The sequence below is a fragment of the Numida meleagris genome, chromosome Z (assembly GCF_002078875.1).
Source record: "Numida meleagris isolate 19003 breed g44 Domestic line chromosome Z, NumMel1.0, whole genome shotgun sequence".
NCBI lineage: Eukaryota > Metazoa > Chordata > Aves > Galliformes > Numididae > Numida > Numida meleagris.
This window is the reverse complement of record NC_034438.1, coordinates 27737035-27754871: the sequence shown is the minus strand read 5'-3', so window position 1 is coordinate 27754871 and position 17837 is coordinate 27737035. Positions and strand designations below refer to the sequence as shown.

Here is a 17837-nt window from a genome sequence, read left to right as displayed (position 1 = left end):
AAATTTTATACACACTTCATTAACTTTACTGCTGAAGCTTGTTTATGTAATTTCCATCTGTGACAGAGCTTCTGCTCCTTTATCCTCAGTTTGTCAGCAAAGGAACTGTCAGGGAACAAACACCAGGCACAAGAAAAGGTACCTCCAATTGAGCTGAAGTTCCTGTTTTTGCTACTGCAGTTACACTAATATGGTGGTATATACTTAAGACTTGGCTCTATTTTCAACCCACAGCTGAAAACAAATCTCAGAATAGCTTTAGCCTTAATCAGTCTGAATCAAGTAAGTACACTGGTCATGCTACTAGGAGACTACATACCTTCCCAACATTACAATTAGATCAATACAGTTAAAGTATAGGAAACCTACAGCACTATTTGAAATGTTAGCTATCTTCACTGGTATATTTTAACTGCAGTATACATTTTTGTATGTAGAACTGCTGTAGCAGTAGTAAAGCAGGGTAGAATTCTGACTTGCAGAAGTTCTGTGGAACATCTTAAAACAGGGTTTAGATTTCCAGCTCCTAAAACAAAACATTTAATAATTTTCCACTTTATCTGCTTAAGCTGACAGTTTCATTAACTCACTTTAGTACCATATGGATTACTTTTGAAACCCTGAAAGACATGTTACCATGACATAGCTTTCTACTGAAATATGAAGACTGCTCTGAAAGTAATGCCTCCTACTTTATTATGTTGGCCTCTAATGTCAGAGGCAGATGGTAGTGGTATGCCAATAGAAGTTGAACGTTCCCACCAATATTCTGTTACATTTTGTTGCTGTATGACAGATGGCAGCAGAGGGGCAGTCTGACAGAATAGCGTCTGACATGGAAGCACACTATGAAGCAAAGGTGCATCACTGAATTCCTCCATGCAGAAAAAACAGCACCCAGTGATATTCATCATCACTTGCTGAACATCTATGGAGACCGAACAGTGGATGTGAGTACAGTGAGGCAGTAGGTGGCACTTTTCAGCTATGGTAACTGTGGATGACCTCCACTGGTACAGATTTTTAAAAGGTCTACATGCAGGCTCTTGTTCATGGCTAGTGAAAATGCATATCTAAAAGCAGTGACAGTGTTGAAAAAAAAGCGTTTTGTAGCTATTTTGTAGTTAAGAATGTGCTCTATCAAATAGTGTTACTGAGCTCTTTGATCTGTTGCAGTTTCCAGAGAAGTAAGTAGGAGGCATTACTTTTGGAACAGCCTACACACTTTCCTAACCCTTGTACATAAAGTTCCCTCTGTCCCTTCATCAAATACTTCTCCCCATGCAGAGACTTGGCTTTAAAAAAAATATTTTAAGTTATTCTTAGAAAAATGAGAATCAGAACCTGAGGTCATAAAGCTTGCCACTCATACATAGACAAGTGTTGCTTATGGTTAGGACAAAACCAAGTTTTTAATGAAGCACAATGTGACATTTAAATCCCCTTAGTAGAGGTAGAAACCCAGTGTTTTAACCTAATCCATCCAGATATGAAATACTGATACCAGATACTGATTTATTGCTATTAGTGATAACCGAATTTGAGAGCTTATAATGTGAACAAGGTAGCATAAATACAGTTGTGATCTCCAATTCAGAGTAAGACATCCACATCTGTAGTAAGACAATAGCAGATTCTAACAAGAATCTACTGCTTCTTGTAAACATTGTATTTGTGCAGATTCTTTTTTCATACTTTGATTTCTAAAGTTATGAAAGGCAAGGTTAGTAGCAGAAAACACATCCAGTTTCACATTCAGCAATATGAGAACCCTGCTCTTCAAGGACAACCAAAACCCTAGCAGCACATTTTCAAACAATATTACAAGTTTTTCTGAATTACCCACCCCCCTTCAGCCAGCCCCCCCCAACAAAAAACAACAACAAATCTGACACCAAAAATAAAGTGCAGTACCCAGAAAAATAAGTGTCAAGAAAATAGCCATGTTCTTTCCTTTGTTAAGAAAAAAAAGGTACTTGGCCTCAGTCTTAACAATACTATACTGTGTCCATCATTTTGGATTCTTCTTCATCTCTTTGTATCACAGAGTTTAAACTGCAGACATTTGTGTTTATGGAACCTTGTAGATCACCTGTGTTCTGCAACAGATGAAAAATTGACAGCTTAATTCTCCACAACTGGAGGAAGAAAGGAGAGCTTTTAGCTTGAAGGCAGACTCTTCATGTTGTCTATCTTAAGATGAGACAAATATGCAATAGTAATAAAATAAGCTTATAAAAATTCATCACCCAGTAGTATTGCACTTATTAAAATGTTTTTTAAAAAAAATCTAACCAGCATAGATTGTGTTTGGTGTTAGTATTTCTCACACTTGATTGTACATTAACTAGAATTCAGCAGTGGATCTTACCTGAAAGGTACTTTAATCAAATTATTTCAAGTTAAGTAGTTTCAACTGCATCTCCTTCCCTAATACCTAATTTGTGAAAATCTTTTAAGTTGCTGCTTCTTTCCAGGATGTGGCCATCACTAGTACTCTAACAAAAGGTGTAAGCAACCTTAAGTTTTCTTTTATGACAACAGGAGATCATCTTCAGGCTTCAATTAGCTGAAGGATCCTATGAATTGCATTAATCATTTTACACTGAAAACCTCTTCCATTGCTTGTGGTGAGGTGTGAATACAATTATAGCACTGCATCAGCTTTATGATTCAGCATTTCTTTTTCAGTAAAAATGGAAAGGTACTAAACATTTGCTTTTGACCTTCTCCTTATGCTGACTTTATAAAATCACCAAGTTTGGAAAAGACCTCCAAGATCATCTAGTCCAACTGTTCACCTAACACCAATACTTCCCCACTTCTCCTAACATCCAACCTGAACCTCCCTTGTGCAACTTGAGGCCATTCCCTCTAGTCCTATCATTAGTTACACCGAAGAAGAGGCTGACCTCCACCTCACCACAACCTCCTTTCAAGTAGTTGTAGAGAATGATAAGGTCTCCCCTCATCCTTCTCTTCTCCAGGCAAGTTCTAGCAAGTGGAAAAAAAAGCATACATATGCCTTGCATATTGATAATACTGGATGTTACATCCTGATCACTCTGTTCTAGGAATAATCCTCTTTATATTTCAGAAAGGTACAGCTTCTCAATGTAGGACCTAATCCTAATTTAGTTAAATTAATTTCTGGAAGTAATAAACTTACCTGTGACAAAGATGTCAGCTGTTCTACAAGACTAGGATTGATAGTGGGGTTACATAGTAAGATAGCCTGAAAGCTATCTGATTGTGACCAGACTCTCACTCTTGTCTTGAATGCCTCAAGTTCACTTTTAAATGCCTCAAAATAGCCTTCTCCTGTCTGCAAAGAGAAAAAATGAAATATTTTCTCTTCAAACAGATTTACTTATGAATTGTAAGCCTTTTCTTTACTGAAAAAGTCATGAACGATGTCAGTCAATTTAAAAATGAACATTTAGGTAAGACTTCTTTTTAAGACTAACTATAGTACTTAAGTATAGAAGCAAAGTCATTTACTCACCTAAAGACACGTAAAAAGAAATCTCATTTTAGCCCTTCCTCTATTACCTTTAGAAAAGGAGGTGCTTGTTCTAACATTCTGGCCAAGAGAAAAGCGCAAGTTTACTCACTCAGTCACCAGAACTTAAAGGAGTTAACTGAGCTCCTATTGATGCAGTATTAAGATCCATCAGTCACAAATAACTCAAACCACAGTTTAAGTCTTCCTACATTTCTCCTGCATTTTCAAGACAGGAGTTATAAAATATCTATAAAGAGCTGCTAATAAAAGACTTTCCCATAATACTAAGTCAATAAAATACTTAGCATCTTATGGCTAGGAAGAAACCTGCTCTAAAACACTGGTCCTTTGTAAAACGTTAAGAGTTTCTACCATCAATATACAGAGTGACTTACTTTGGCTTTTTGGAAAAAAAGACGAAAACAGCCTCTTGGATCCACATTGCAGTTTTTGGCAATTTCTATAATAAACTGCATTACTACTGCCTGGTGTGCTACTTGTTCCATCAGAGCTCTTTTCTGGAAAAAAAAAAATGTTAAAAAAATTTAAATATATTTCCTGTAACTACCTTTATAAAATTCAGCATAAATTCATTTTATTAGCTAAAGAGATAACCGAGGGCCACAGAAATAATGGGAGTTACTTCACTGAAACTAGACCTAATACAACAACATCTTATGTAGTTGTTTTTTTTTTCCAATTCATTAGAGTAAGTGAGAGGGGAGTAGCTGAACAGCTAATGAAGTTGGGCAGCTTTTCCACAGTGCAAGTGGGAAACTGTACACTTTCAAACAATTTAAAAATCTTCATACCTGTTCAGCTTCTAGATGAAAGCACCATAACATGAGATATTTAGATGTTTCTTCACTTACAAGATATGGGTGGTCAGACAGAAATCTTTGACTATCATCCCATCTTCTCATCATACCTTATTAGAGAAACATAGGTTAAGATACTTGAAATGGATACATAATTTAATGCAGCAAATCATAGAATCTTTTGAATTGGAAGGGACCCTTAAAGGTTATTGAGTCCCAACTCCCCTGCAGTAAATGGGGACATCTACAGCTAGACCAGGTTGCTCAGAGCCTGGTCCAGCCTGGCCTTGAATGTATCCAGGGACAGGGCATCCACCACATCTCTGGGCAATCTGTTCCAGTGCCTTACCACCCTATTTTAAAAAACTTCTTTCGTCCAATCTAAATCTCCCCTCTTTCAGTTTGAAACCATTTCCCCTTGTCCTATCACCACAGACCCTGCTAAAGAGTCTGTCCCTGTCTTTTTTACAGCCCCTCTTTAAGATACTGAAAGGCTGCTAACAGGTCACCTCAGAGCCTTTTCTTCTCCAGGCTGAACAGTCCCAGGTAGCTCAACCTGTCCCCACTGGAGAGGTGTTCCATCCCTTGGATCATTTCCCTGGCCTTTCTCTGGACGCTCTCCAATGGGTCTCTCCTGTACTGAGGACTCCACATCTGGATGCAGTACTCCAGATAATGTCTCACCAGTACAGAGCAGAGGAGCAGGATCACCTCCCTCAACCTGCTGGCCAGGCTTCCTTTGGTGCAGCCCAGGATACAACTGGCTTCCTTGGCTGTGACGGCACATTGCTGCCTCTCGTCCAGCTTGCCATCCACCATTACCCCAAAGTTCTTTTCAGCAGGGCTGTGCTCTATCCTTACATATCCCAGCTTGTAGAGATTGTGAGCATTACCATGGCACAGGTGCAACACCTTGCATCTGGATTTGTTGAACCTCATGAGGTTCACCTGGGTCCACTGCTTGAGCCTGTCTAGATCTCTCCAAATGGCATCCCATCCCTCGGACATGTTGACTGCATCACACAGCTCGGTATCATCTGCAAACTTTCTGAGGGTGCACTCAATCCCACTGTTGATGTTATTGATGAAGATATTAAAGATGACCAGTCCCCGTACTGACCACTGAGGCACACCACTTGTTACTGATCTCCATCTTGGCATTGAGCTGTTGACCACTATTCTCTGGGTATGATCTCACAACCAGTATCTTGACCACTGAATAATCCACCCATCAAACCCGTATCTTTCCAATTTGGAGAAAAGGATGTTACGGGGAACTTTGTCAAAGGCCTTACTGAAGTCCAGACAGATGACATCAGTGGCTCCTTATCTACTGATGCAGTTACACCATCATAAAAAGCAACAAGGGTGGTCAGACAGGAACTGCCCTTGGTGAAGCCATGCTAGTTGTCTCATATCACTTCCCTCTCTTCCATGTGCCTTAGCGTAGCTGCCAGGAGATCTGCTCCATCATCTTCCCCACCACTGAGCTGAGGCTAACAGGTTGGTAGTTCCCTGAGTCATCCTTTCTACCCTTCTTAAAAATGGATACAACATAGCCTTTTTTCCAGTCACTGGTGACTTCACCTAACTACCATGACTTATCAAGTATCATTGAGAGTGGCTTGGTGACTACATCAGCCAATTCCCTCAGGAGTCTGTGAAACATCAAGACCCACACATTCATGGATGTTCAGGTTCCTCAGCTGGTCACAAAACTGATCTTCACGTACAGCAGGAGGGGCATTGCTCCCCCAGCTGCCACCTTCCGAACCATCCACACAAGAGCTGTGTGTAGAGCAGACACTAGTGAAAACTGAAGCAAATAAGTTATTCGGTACATCAGCTTTCTCCTTGTCTGTTGTTACTAGCCTGCCTGTGTTGCTCACTAGGGAATGTACGCACTCCTGGACTTTCCTTTTCTGGTTGATGTACCTACAGAAGCCTTTCTTATCCCTCTTTGCACTCCTTGCCAAGTCCAGTTCCATCTGGGCCTTGGCCTTCCTGATTCTATCCCTACACAGCCTAGCAGCATCCCTATATTCCTTCCAGGTTAGCTGTCCCTGCTTTCTCTGCCTGTGCATTTTCTTCTTGCCCTCCAGTTTGACCAGCAGGTCTCAGTTCAGCCATGCCGGTCTCTTGCTTTCCTTTCCTGACTTCCTGCACCTGGGGATGGAGAGCTCTTGTGGCCTAAACAAAGCTTCCTCAAACACCTGCCATCTCCATGCTGCTCCCTTGTCCTTGAGGACAGATTCCTAGGGGGTTTGGTTGACTAACTCCCTGAAGAGTTGGAATTTGGCTTTTCTAAAAATCAAGCTTCTGCTAAGTCTCAAGTAAGTTACTTGCATTTATACTCCTGTAGAGAATTGCAGTTAGGTCCCCCAAGGATCATTAAGTCCATCCCCTGGCTACAATCAGGACCGCCCAAAATTAAGACCTTTTGTCTGAGAGTGCTGTCCAAAGGCTTCTTGAACTCTGGCAGCTTGAGGCTATGACCACTGCCTTGGGGAACCTGTTCCCTAACCATGCTCTTGGTCAAGAACCATTTCCCAGTTCCCTTCTTGAGCCTCCCCTGACACAGCTTCATGCTGTTCTTCATATATTACTACTAGTCAAGTAATTTACTGGCAAGCAGTACCAGACATACAGCTTTACTCATCTATCAGTGTATAATTATAACTGCCAAAAATGAATAAGTGGTTATAATCTAAACTAATATTAATTCTAGTGAATAAATATCTAAGCAAAACCAATGATTAATATTAATTTTGGCTGTTCTCAGCAGCAGAGATGTTCTGCATAGGTTCTTTATTACATAAAAGGCAGAGCAGGATCCAGAAAAGGGACTTGGACTATATGTCTAGTGAAGTCTATACTACCCCTTGGCAGCAGCAAGCACAGAATGAAGAAATTTCAAAGAGCATTAATAGATAACATCCTTTTTACTAGGAACATAAGTATTTTGAATTAAAACAACATTATTTTGAATTAAAGAGGTAAAAAAAAAAGAACATCTGTAGAAAGTTGTTTCTGTAATTGCTTAATCTGAATTTAGACAAAGTAACTTTGCCCAACTCTTGATCAGGAAACACAATAAAGTCCGTTAGTTCTGCTGAAATTCACAGCAGAGGAGACATCTTCTGACTATGTCATCACTACATTTAGCAGTTCAGGTATTTAACAGTATATGGCCACTGCTGCTATTTACATACTCGTGACAGTGTTGTGCCTCAACTTGAGATGCCTAAAAGCCAAACAGTTTAGTAAAACTCAGCTCATACAACCAGGTATATTTTGCCAACTCAGTCCAATTCTTGGTTGTTCTGAAATTCTAAATACGGCTATCCTACATCATTGTCTGTAAACAGGCTGCAACAAAAAAATGGGAAGTGCTTAGCAAAACCGCCACATTTTCAGATTACTTAACAAAATGAGCTCTGCTTAGAGGTTCAACAATTACAATGGAGCTGAAGTGACACCTAGTGGACAGATAAATACAATTTTAACAAATACAAAATTCTGTGTACGTACACACTCACAGTATATGTTTGCAGATGTTTACCTTTAACAATCATTCCCTCTGCAACTTAATAGCCACCAGAAAGCCGTTTACTAAAAGGAAACATCTACAGACAATCCCAAGCACATTTCTATACAGCACTTCCGTTTGCATGTACATCCCTACCTTCTCCAATGAACAGCAAAAAAAAAAGTTACAAAAACTTTGGTTTTAACATCTTAGGCTTATTTGAGTGTTTTTAGTTAAAGGTCCTACTGGTCACAGGAGCTAACAAACAGATTACACCTTATTTCACTTTGAAATGATTACCTGTCCTCATAAAATAAAGCTAGACAGTCTGTTAGATGTTTCATTTGTTAGCATTTGTTCTGCTCAATAATGAGAAAACCTTCATGAAGTTCATAGAAATTTGAACTGGAAAATGCTGGAAAAAAAACGCACTTACCAAAGTGTCTAATCTTTTGTTCATGTTTTTTCATAAATGATTCAGCCGCATCTTCATCTTCTGTTTCTTTTCTTTTTTGATTAATAAAACTCTGAGGAAGACAAAGACTGTAACTACCACAGAAATCTCCACACATACCTTTTTGTGATATACAGGACTATTGTATGCCAATTGTATTACCCTCTAAAGGAAGATATTCTACGTCAAGAGTCACATCACATGCGTGAGAAGGTTTTCTTTAAAACAAGCATATTACCTAATAACAGACCTGGAAAGTTTCATTATAGTTGACTAGCCAAAAAAAAATCAGAGAAAATTCTGTACTCGGGAAGGAACACACTGATCTTTGCACAAGAGTAACATGCCCACAACCCTGACACAGCTCAATTAGTGAAATTATGAGATACGCTAGTTATTCTTATTTCAAATTAAGTTGTGAAAACATGGCAGATACTCTACTTGAAAAGAGCTTGTGCTAAATAACCTGTATTACAGTAGTCAGTATTAAAAGCAAACAGCTTCACATTTGAGAATCTGGCACACTAGAGAAGCAGACTCTTGGTGTGAAGAAGCTATTGTTTGACCCAGTTCAGTAACATATGTACTTTATGACCATGCAAGTTCTGATCTCCACTTTTTTTTCTCTACCATCTGGTAGAGAAATGTAATCCAGGTGTGTAGCATGAATGCAGCTTGCTCCCTTCCATAAGGCAAAATAAAAGTAAACAAGAAAACATTTAACACACCTTGAGATTTTGCACACAAAACTAACAAGTGTAATGAAAAATGAGGATAATATATGTTTTCATGCACAATCAAATGGGCCATACCTTATTAAATACCTCCTTACTAACAAGATCTGTGTTCCATAGGTCCTGTCTTTCCCCCTGGTTTAGTGCTTCTTCTTTTCTTCGCCACTCTTCCTCTCTCCATCTCAATTCTGCAACTTCAGTCTTTGCTTGAGCATGTTCTTGGTCAAAGGATTCTGCATTATGCAGTGCTAAGCTACCAAGTTTTTGCTGGGCTTCTGCAAGATTCCATGTGCATTCTACAGAGTGCTTCACAAACTCTTTCTCTTTCTGGCAGGCTAATTCGATCTCTTGGCTATAGGTCTGTGAGGAAAATGAGACACGCTCTTTATGGAGGGAAAACCAACAAGTTTACAAATTGTATAGGAGTAGACAGGGTTAAATGCAAAAGATATGACTGATCTGGAAGGCACCTTAAAAGCAGCACTCTATCTGCAGGAGTGATTAAGTATTGTTTAGTACAGGTGGGATTTCAGGATGACATTTCTTCTTCAAGCTGTATTAATTTTAAAGTGTATTAGCAAAATCTGGAATCAAGTACCACTATCTATTTCTATTTCTAAAGTCTGAAGACCATTTCCAACACATCTGAAAGGTCCTCCTGTGATCTCCCCCTGGCTGGAATGCTAGTGAAAGACAATTATGAGAACACTTGGATATATACTTTGAACACATACTTCTGAGAAGTATCAGTTTTGTGATGCAAGATAACAACAGTAAAGTAACTGCTCGCATTCCAATGTGGAATGGTTCAACAGATGGCCAACATCCTTCTTTGAACTGACAAGTGAAAACAGAATGCAAGTTATGAAGTGGCTAAAGCCCAGCATAAGCATACTCTTTTTGATCAGATCTATCGAAGGCATCATGACTCGTAGCTAGGAGAGAACGACCTCTTCAGCACCAGCACTTATGTTGCTTCCAAATGTATGCTGGGAATTCCTGCTCAACAATCTAAGAGTACTCCAGAGTACACCCCTGTTGTGCCTTCCCACTCCTCTCCGCACACATTCATTCCTCAACCTTCCGGGGCCACTTTATGAAACCCGTGGTGCTGACAACGTCTGGCTCACGGACACCAAGGCCAACGCAAGTTGTGAAAGCACACATGGGGCGAGCTCTCTTCTACCTCAAAGTTCTGTGCCAACTCACTGGAGCATTTCCCCTCTCAAACGGAGATGAAAACCTCACTGTTTGGAGAACTCAGTAACGGTTGCTTCTTGCACGTGATATAGGTTGATGACACACGAACACACAGAACTCACGGCAATGAACTTATAGAGGCCGGCTTGCAGAAAAGCACACGGACCACACAGCCGGCGTTCAGACACGGGCATCACTTCGGCCCAGCTCTCCCCGCGCCACTTGCCAGACGTGGAACTCTTACCCACGGGCAGCGCCGAACACCAGCCTCCACCCTCTGCCTGCCCTCCCGTCTCGCTCCGGGGCGGCCGAGCGGCCCCAGATGCCCCCGCCCGCTCCGCCCCACCCTGCCCCGCGGCGCCTCCCCACCTTGGCGGCGGCGTCCCCACCGCAGGCCGGAGCCGGGCGGGGCGGCGGGGCCGGCGGCGCAAAGGCGCCCCGCGTCGGCCGGGGAATTGCGCCACCGGGGGCTGCGGCGGAAAGCGATGCCGGCAGCTCGGTGCGTACCTGCAGGCGCTGTAGGGAGCCCGGAGACAGCTCCCGCTGCTCGTCCTCCTCCACGGAGGGGCTGCCGTCCCGGTACCGCGGGAGCCACAGCGCCATCCTGGCTGCGGGAAGCACCGATCGCCGCCCCCGGCTGTTCGATAGCTCACCGGAAGCGAGGCCGCGCACCACTTCCGGCAATAGCTAGCGGGCGGCCGCGCTGCCGCTGCTCAGCGCCCGCCCCCGCGGCCGGAGGGTGGGGCTCTCCGCAGGGCGTGCCGGGCGGCACCGACGGACCTTCCGCCGGGAGCGGCGCGTAGGAAGGGCTCGAGGGTCGGCCGCCGGTTACCCCGCGCTTGCGCTGCGCGTCTGGCCTCGTGGTGCCCCCATTGTTGGGGGGGGAGGGAGAAGGAGAGAAGAGAGAAACGGAGAGAGAGAGCGCGCGCGCTCAACGCGGTCGCCATGGCAACGCCTGCGGGCGGGCGTCTCACCGAGCGCCGCCGTCAGAGTTGGTCGGCGAGCTCAGACCCAGGCGGCGAAGCGGGGCTGGGCGGCGGTGTAGGAGCGGGGTTACCGTGCCCTATCCGCAGCCCCGCGGTGCCCTCGGGGTGAGCGCACGGTGTCTGCAGCTCCCGTGCGAAACGGTACAGCAGAATTGTGCGTGTACGAGCAGGCATTCAGCTGAAAGTAAGATGCGCGTATGTTCGAAGGTCGCTCCGCAAGTAATGCCTCCTTTGTTTCCACAGAAATGACAACAGATACGAAGAACACAATAGCACTATTTGATAGAGCACTTTCTGAGCTAATATTTTTCACTGTTGTTTTTCGACGTAGTCACCACCATAAGCTGCATTTTCACCAGCAATGAACAAGAACCTGCATGCCATGCTCGTAAAAGTCTGCACCAGTGGAAGCGGATTATTGTTACTGTCACTGCTCCTGAAATGCAGCACCACTGCCTCACCGTGCACACATCCCCATAACATTCAGCAGGCATCCGTGAATGTCTGTGGGTGCCATTTTTTCTACACGGAGGAATTCAATGATAAACCTTTGCTTCATACCCTCTTCCATGTCAGGCACACCATTCTGTCGGACTGCCCGTCTGCTGCCATCTGTTGCCCAGCAAGAAAATGTAAGGCAATATTGGTAGAAAGGCGCAACCTCTGCTGCCATACCACCAACATCCACCTCTGACATTGTGGGCCAACATAGTCAAATAGGTTGCATTACTTTCAGAGCAACCCTTGTAGACATATGCCTGCTGATGTGAGTGGTGCGTGTCCAGTTCTTGGAGCTCCTGGGAAGCTCTCAGATTTTTAACAACTGGGTTCTCACCTGGAATCTGGAAAGTAACAAAAAATGACGTTGCATCTAGGCAGTAAAGATTAATATATGAAAATTAAGGTACACCTGCATCATAGCTGCATTTCTCATTCACAGGGCATTTAACTTTTCCTCCAAAAATAGAGATTCTGTAGTGTGACAACTTCTCTAGGAATAGTGCATAAGGAAGACCTTAAGTTAGACATGGAGTTTTTCTTAGCATGTTATGCTCTCTTAATTAAGGAGACTATTGCACTTGTGCAAATGAATTATATCATAGAATCATAGAATGGCTTGGTTTGGAAGGGCCCATCCAGTTCCAACATACCCAGCTATGGGTGTTGCCACCCACCAGGTCAGGCTGCCCAGGGCCCGTCCAACCTGGCCTCTAACTCCTCTAGGGATGGGGCATCCACAACTTCTCTGGGCAGCCCATGCCAGTGCCTCACCACCCTTTCTGAAAATGTTCCCCCCAACATCTAATCTAAATCTCCTCTCTTTTAGTTTAAAACTGTTTCCCCTTGTTCTGTCACTACCGGACTGTGTAAGAATTCAGTTTCCCTCCTCATTATAAGCTCTTTTTAAGTATTGGAAGGCTACGGTGAGGTTTCCATGGAACCTTCTTTTTTCCAGACTGAACGAGCCCAGCTCCCTCAGCCTGTCGGATCATCTCCATGGCCTTCCTCTGTTCCTGCTCCAACAGCTTCATGTCCTTTGTATGCTGAAGGCTCCATTCCTGGACACAAAACTGCAGGTAGAGCCTCAAGAGCGTAGAGCTGAGGGGGACAATCACCTTCCTCACCCTGCTGGCTACCCCTTTTTCTTGATGCAGCTCAGGATACAGTTGGCCTTCTGGGCTGCAAGTGCACACTGCTAGCTCATGGAGTGACAGCATCAGTGGATACGGGAAGGACGATGGATGTCATCTACCTGGACTGCTGCAAAGCCTTTGACATGGTCCCTCACCACATCCTTCTCTCCAAATTGTATTTGAAGGATGGACTGTTGGATGGATTAAGTACTGATTGGCTGGTTGCAGCCAAAGGATTGTGATTAATGGTTCTATGTCGGGGTGGAGGCTGCTGACGAGTGGTGTTCCCCAAGGACCGGTCTTGAGACCAGTGCTCTTCAACATCTTCATCACTGACATAGATGATAGAATCGAGTGCACCCTCAGCAAGCTTGCAGATGACACCAAGCTGAATGGTGCAGTCAATACACTGGAGGGAAGGGAAGCCATCCAGAGGGACCTGGACAGGCTGGACAAGTGGGCCCATGTGAACCTAATGAGGTTCAACAAGGCCAAATGCAAGGTGCTGCACTTGGGCCAGGGCAGTCCTAGGTATTTATACAAACTGGGGGAAGAACTCCTTGAGAGTAGCCCTGCGGAGAAGGACTTGGGGGTCCTGGTGGATGAGAAGCTGGACATGACCCAGCAGTGTGCGCTGGCAGCCCGGAAGGCCAACTATGTTCTGGGCTGCATTAAAAGAGGAGTGGCCAGCAGGGAGAGGGAGGTGATTGTCCCCCTCAGCTCTTGTGAGGTCCCATCTGGAGTACTGTGTCCAGGCCTGGGGCCCCCAGCACAAGAAAGCAGAGCTCTTGGAATGGGTCCAGAGGAGGGCCGCTAAGTTCATCAGAGGGTTGGAGCACCTCTCCTATGAAGAAAGGTTGAGGGAACTGGGCTTGTTTAGTTTGGAGAAGAGAAGGCTCTACGGAGACCTCATTGTGACCTTCCAATACTTGAAGGAAATGTATAAACAGGAGGGGGAATGACTTTTCATGGGAAGATAGTGATAGGACAAGGGGGAATGGTTTTAAACTAAGGCAGGGGAGGTTTAGGTTAGATATTAGGAGGAAGTTTTTCACTCAGAGGGTGGTGACACAATAAAACAGGTTGCCCAGGGAGACTGTGGATGCTCCGTCCCTGGAAGCATTCAAGGCCAGGCTGGATGTGGCTCTGGGCAGCCTGGTCTAGTGGTTGGCAACCCTGCCCACAGCAGGGGGGTTGAAAATGATCTTTAAGGTCCTTTTCAACCCAGCTCATTCTATGTTACTGTGATATGATTCTGTATCAAGCTTCTCATCCACCAGAATCATAGAATCATTAAAGTTGGAAAATACCTCCAAGATTGTCTACTCCAACCATCAACCCATCACTGCCATGCCCACTAAACCATGTCCCTCAGTGCCACATCTACCCTTTTCTTGAGAACCTCTAGAGATGATGACTCCACCAGTTCCCTGGGCCTGTTCCAAGATGCTACCACTCTAGGAAATTCTTCCTCATATCTAAACTGAACCTCCCCTGGTGCAGCTTGAAGCCTTTACCTCTTGTCCTGTCACTAGTCACATGGGAGAAGAGGCCTCAGTCCCACCTCAGTACAACCTCCTGTTGTAGAGACCAATAGGATCTGCCCTGAGCCTTCTCTTCTCCAGAAATTTCAATTTCCATTTGAAATTTTGCAGGTAACTTGTTTATGTCAACTGAAAATGTTAGAAGTTGGAGTTGGAAATACAAAAAAAAATGGATTTTATTCAGCAATCTTAATCCTATTCTCAAATTATTGTATTGAAACGGAGAGTTGCTGCATATTTTTCACTGTCCATAGGGCTATGCTTAGCCAATGTATCAAAATGCTTAAGATTATTTGCTATGACTTGAGTGTCATTGTTTTATGATTTTTGGTTATTGGTATTCCACATCATAACATCATGTAGTGTATGTACCTGGTTCTCAGAAGAGAAGGACTACTACATTCCCCAGGGGACTTTGCTCCCCTGTTACCGTTTTCCAGTTAGAGGGAAAGATAAAAACTCACATATCCCGAGACCTTCGCTCTTTCCGCCTGTCTCTCCTGGCAGCCTCTCGCTCCCCAGCTGTCTTATCGTTGGTATTAGAATAAGGCCTACTTTGATTTTTGGACATTCTCTATCATTGTATTGGATTTATTAGCTTAAATTGTAATGAAATTGTATTATAGTTTGTTGTTTTGCATTCCGATATCTTATTTAGTAAATTAGTTTGTTTCTCCTCAGATTGCTGCCACCGTTTTTGCTCTCAGGCGCATCGCCTTACCCTTTTTTCCCTTTTCCCTTTCCCGGGGTGTGGGTCCGTGGGTCCCCCATCCCATTTGTCATGGACCAGGCTGAACACCCGTAAACCGTTGACAGTACTGCATTGTTCCCTCCCTGTGCCCTAGTTTCACCCCATACAGTGCCAATCACACAGTAAAATTTGGTTGTTGCTGAGGAATGGGTACAGGTTGGGCTAGTCCGCTTGGCAGGGCAGAGCCACCATCATGATGGCTCAGTTCAGGGGGAGGCCATAATACAGGCTGTGCCAGGCTGCGTGTAGCCCATGGGCCATGGGTTGGACATTCCTGGACTAAATGAACTTCACAGACTACTTGGTGGGATGCCCCATAGAGTATGGGAATGATATATGTGTGTATATCAAAAAGCAGAAAATGTGATAGTAGTTAATGGGGATGTATGGGAAAGTATGGAATCTGAGCAGGATGTAAATGATACAGAATAAGGTGTGGATATTGTACTGGTTTCTGCTGGGATGTAGTTGATTTTTCTTCCATAGTGTCTGGTATGATGCTATGTTTTGGCTTTAGAAGAAAATCAGTGTTGTTAACATGCTGATGTTTTAGTTGTTGCTGAGCTGTGCTGTATAGAGCCAAAGACATTTCAGTTTTTCAGCTTCTTACACTGTCTTGCCTGTGAGGGGAACTGAGGGAGCATGAGGAGTAGGGAGGGGACAGAACAAAGACAGTTGACCTAAACCGGCCACATTATATGACATCATGCAAAATAAACTTGAAAAATGGTGGGGAGTTGGCTGGGTGAGCAGTCGCTGCCTTGGAACTGTCTGAGCACCCATCAGTGGGTGGTGAGTGATTGCTCGTGCATCACTTGTTTTGTATATACATATTATTATCCTAAATATTTTAATTTTTTCCTCTTCCTTTTCTGTTTTAGTAAATACTTTTTACCTCAACCCCCAAGTTCTACTTTGTATGTTTTTTTTTTCTGTTCTTTCTCCCATCCCACTGAGAGTTGGGGGAGGGAACAAATACCTGTGTAATACTTAGCTACGTGCCAGGTTAAGCCACAATGAATGGGGACCCACCAGAACCCCTTGACATCACTCTAAGGTGCTGCCTCACAATGCCTGGGTGAGCCCTGAAGCCTACGTGACACCCGTGGGACTGTTGTGGGAGAGTGAAGATTAACAACAGCCACACTTTGATGAAGTTCATCCAGATCATCCAACATGCTAAAAACTGATGTACGTGAGAAGTTACTCTGCAAGTGGGGCTTCATGCTGGGTCTGACTTTAGGAGAAGGCTGCTACTCTGAGGTAAAAGCAGCCATTTCCACCAAAAAAAGGTCCCATTAGCTATCAAGGTGGTGTACCAGTGATGGGCCTCCCCAGCCTTTGTGCAGAACTTTCTGCCCTGGGATATCTCCATCCTACATGAACTCCATCACCCCAAAATCATGCATGTCTTAGATACTGTTGAGTTGAGCAATGGGAAGGTTTACACTGTGATGGAGGTGGCAGCCAATGGCTTGCTAGAGCAGGTGCAGAAGCTGGGCAAGCTGCCCTGCATCCTTGAAGGCTGGGACATCTTCACACAGGTTGTGGGGGCCATGAACTACCTGCATGACTGCAACTTGGTGCACCGGGATCTCAAGTGAGAACATATTGCTCAATGCCAATGTCTGCCAGCCAAACTCACTGACTTTGGTTTCAGCAGGAATATCAATAGCTACGCAGACTGGAGCACCACTTTCTGCATCTCAGTAGCCTATGTTCCCCAAGAGGTGCTGCTGTGCAACCCTTAAAGTGCCAAAGAAGTATGATGTGTGGAGCTTAGGAGTGATCCTTTTTCTTGTGGTGATTGGCTGCATGCAGAAATCTTGAAACTCATTCTCAAATTCCTTTATCAAAATGGAAAGCGACTTTGCGTATTTTTCCCTGTTTTTTCTCTGTTCGCAGGACTGTGCTTAGCCAATATATCAAAATGTATACAATTATTTGCCATAACTTGAGTTTGCCATAATTTAAGTTTCATTGAATTTCAATGAATGCTATTATGGATTGAAACATAGCACAGATAAGTTGATTTTCACCTTGAAAATGCAAATTAACCCATTTAAATTAGCAGTCAAATCCACCAAAAATGCTAAATCTGTGAGCCACTTGTGATCTTCTGGCACAAATTTTCCTTTTGATTCCATAAATGACTTGATTTCATTTGACAAATCATAAAATCTTTTTAGCATTTCACCCTGACTTAGTCACCTTAATTTAGGAAAGTAAATGATGTCCTTATAATCAACATCCATACTTCTAAGGAATTCTCAGAATTGGTGATGATTCAGCCCTTTGGACTTCATGAAATTCACAGCTTTGATGATGAATTGCACAACATTATGCATTTTTAAAGCTTTTACACATAAATTTTCTTGATGCACGATGCAGTGATATTTCATCAAATGTGTACTACCAGCAGCAAATGTATCATTTTCTGTTACTTTTATAAGTCCCTCTATTTTACCAACCATTGCTGGGATGCCATCAGTACCTATACCAGATATATTGACAAAGGTTAAAGAAAATCACTTTAATGTAATTTTTACTGCTTCATACAAATCAAGAGATTTAGATCTGTCTTTTCATAGCCATTTCTTCAGTGACATTATATATGTTAACAATAGTTCTAATTAAAAATGGCTAGTTAAGCTATTATCTGTAGCATCATTTCATTGATTG

The 17837-nt window shown here is 43.4% G+C and overlaps 1 protein-coding gene and 1 pseudogene across 1 annotated transcript; one reads left to right on the top strand and one right to left on the bottom strand.

Annotated features, from left to right (window-relative positions):
- CDC37L1 (cell division cycle 37 like 1) lies at positions 1496–10992 on the bottom strand. The gene is made up of 7 exons (XM_021381617.1): positions 10748–10992; positions 9119–9400; positions 8289–8379; positions 4318–4433; positions 3901–4023; positions 3170–3325; positions 1496–2099 (listed from the first exon to the last, which is right to left on the bottom strand). The coding sequence occupies exons 1-7, from the start codon at positions 10841–10843 to the stop codon at positions 1998–2000; spliced, it is 966 nt and encodes a 321-aa protein (XP_021237292.1). The 5' UTR covers positions 10844–10992; the 3' UTR covers positions 1496–1997.
- Positions 13965–17208, top strand: LOC110389961 (annotated as a pseudogene).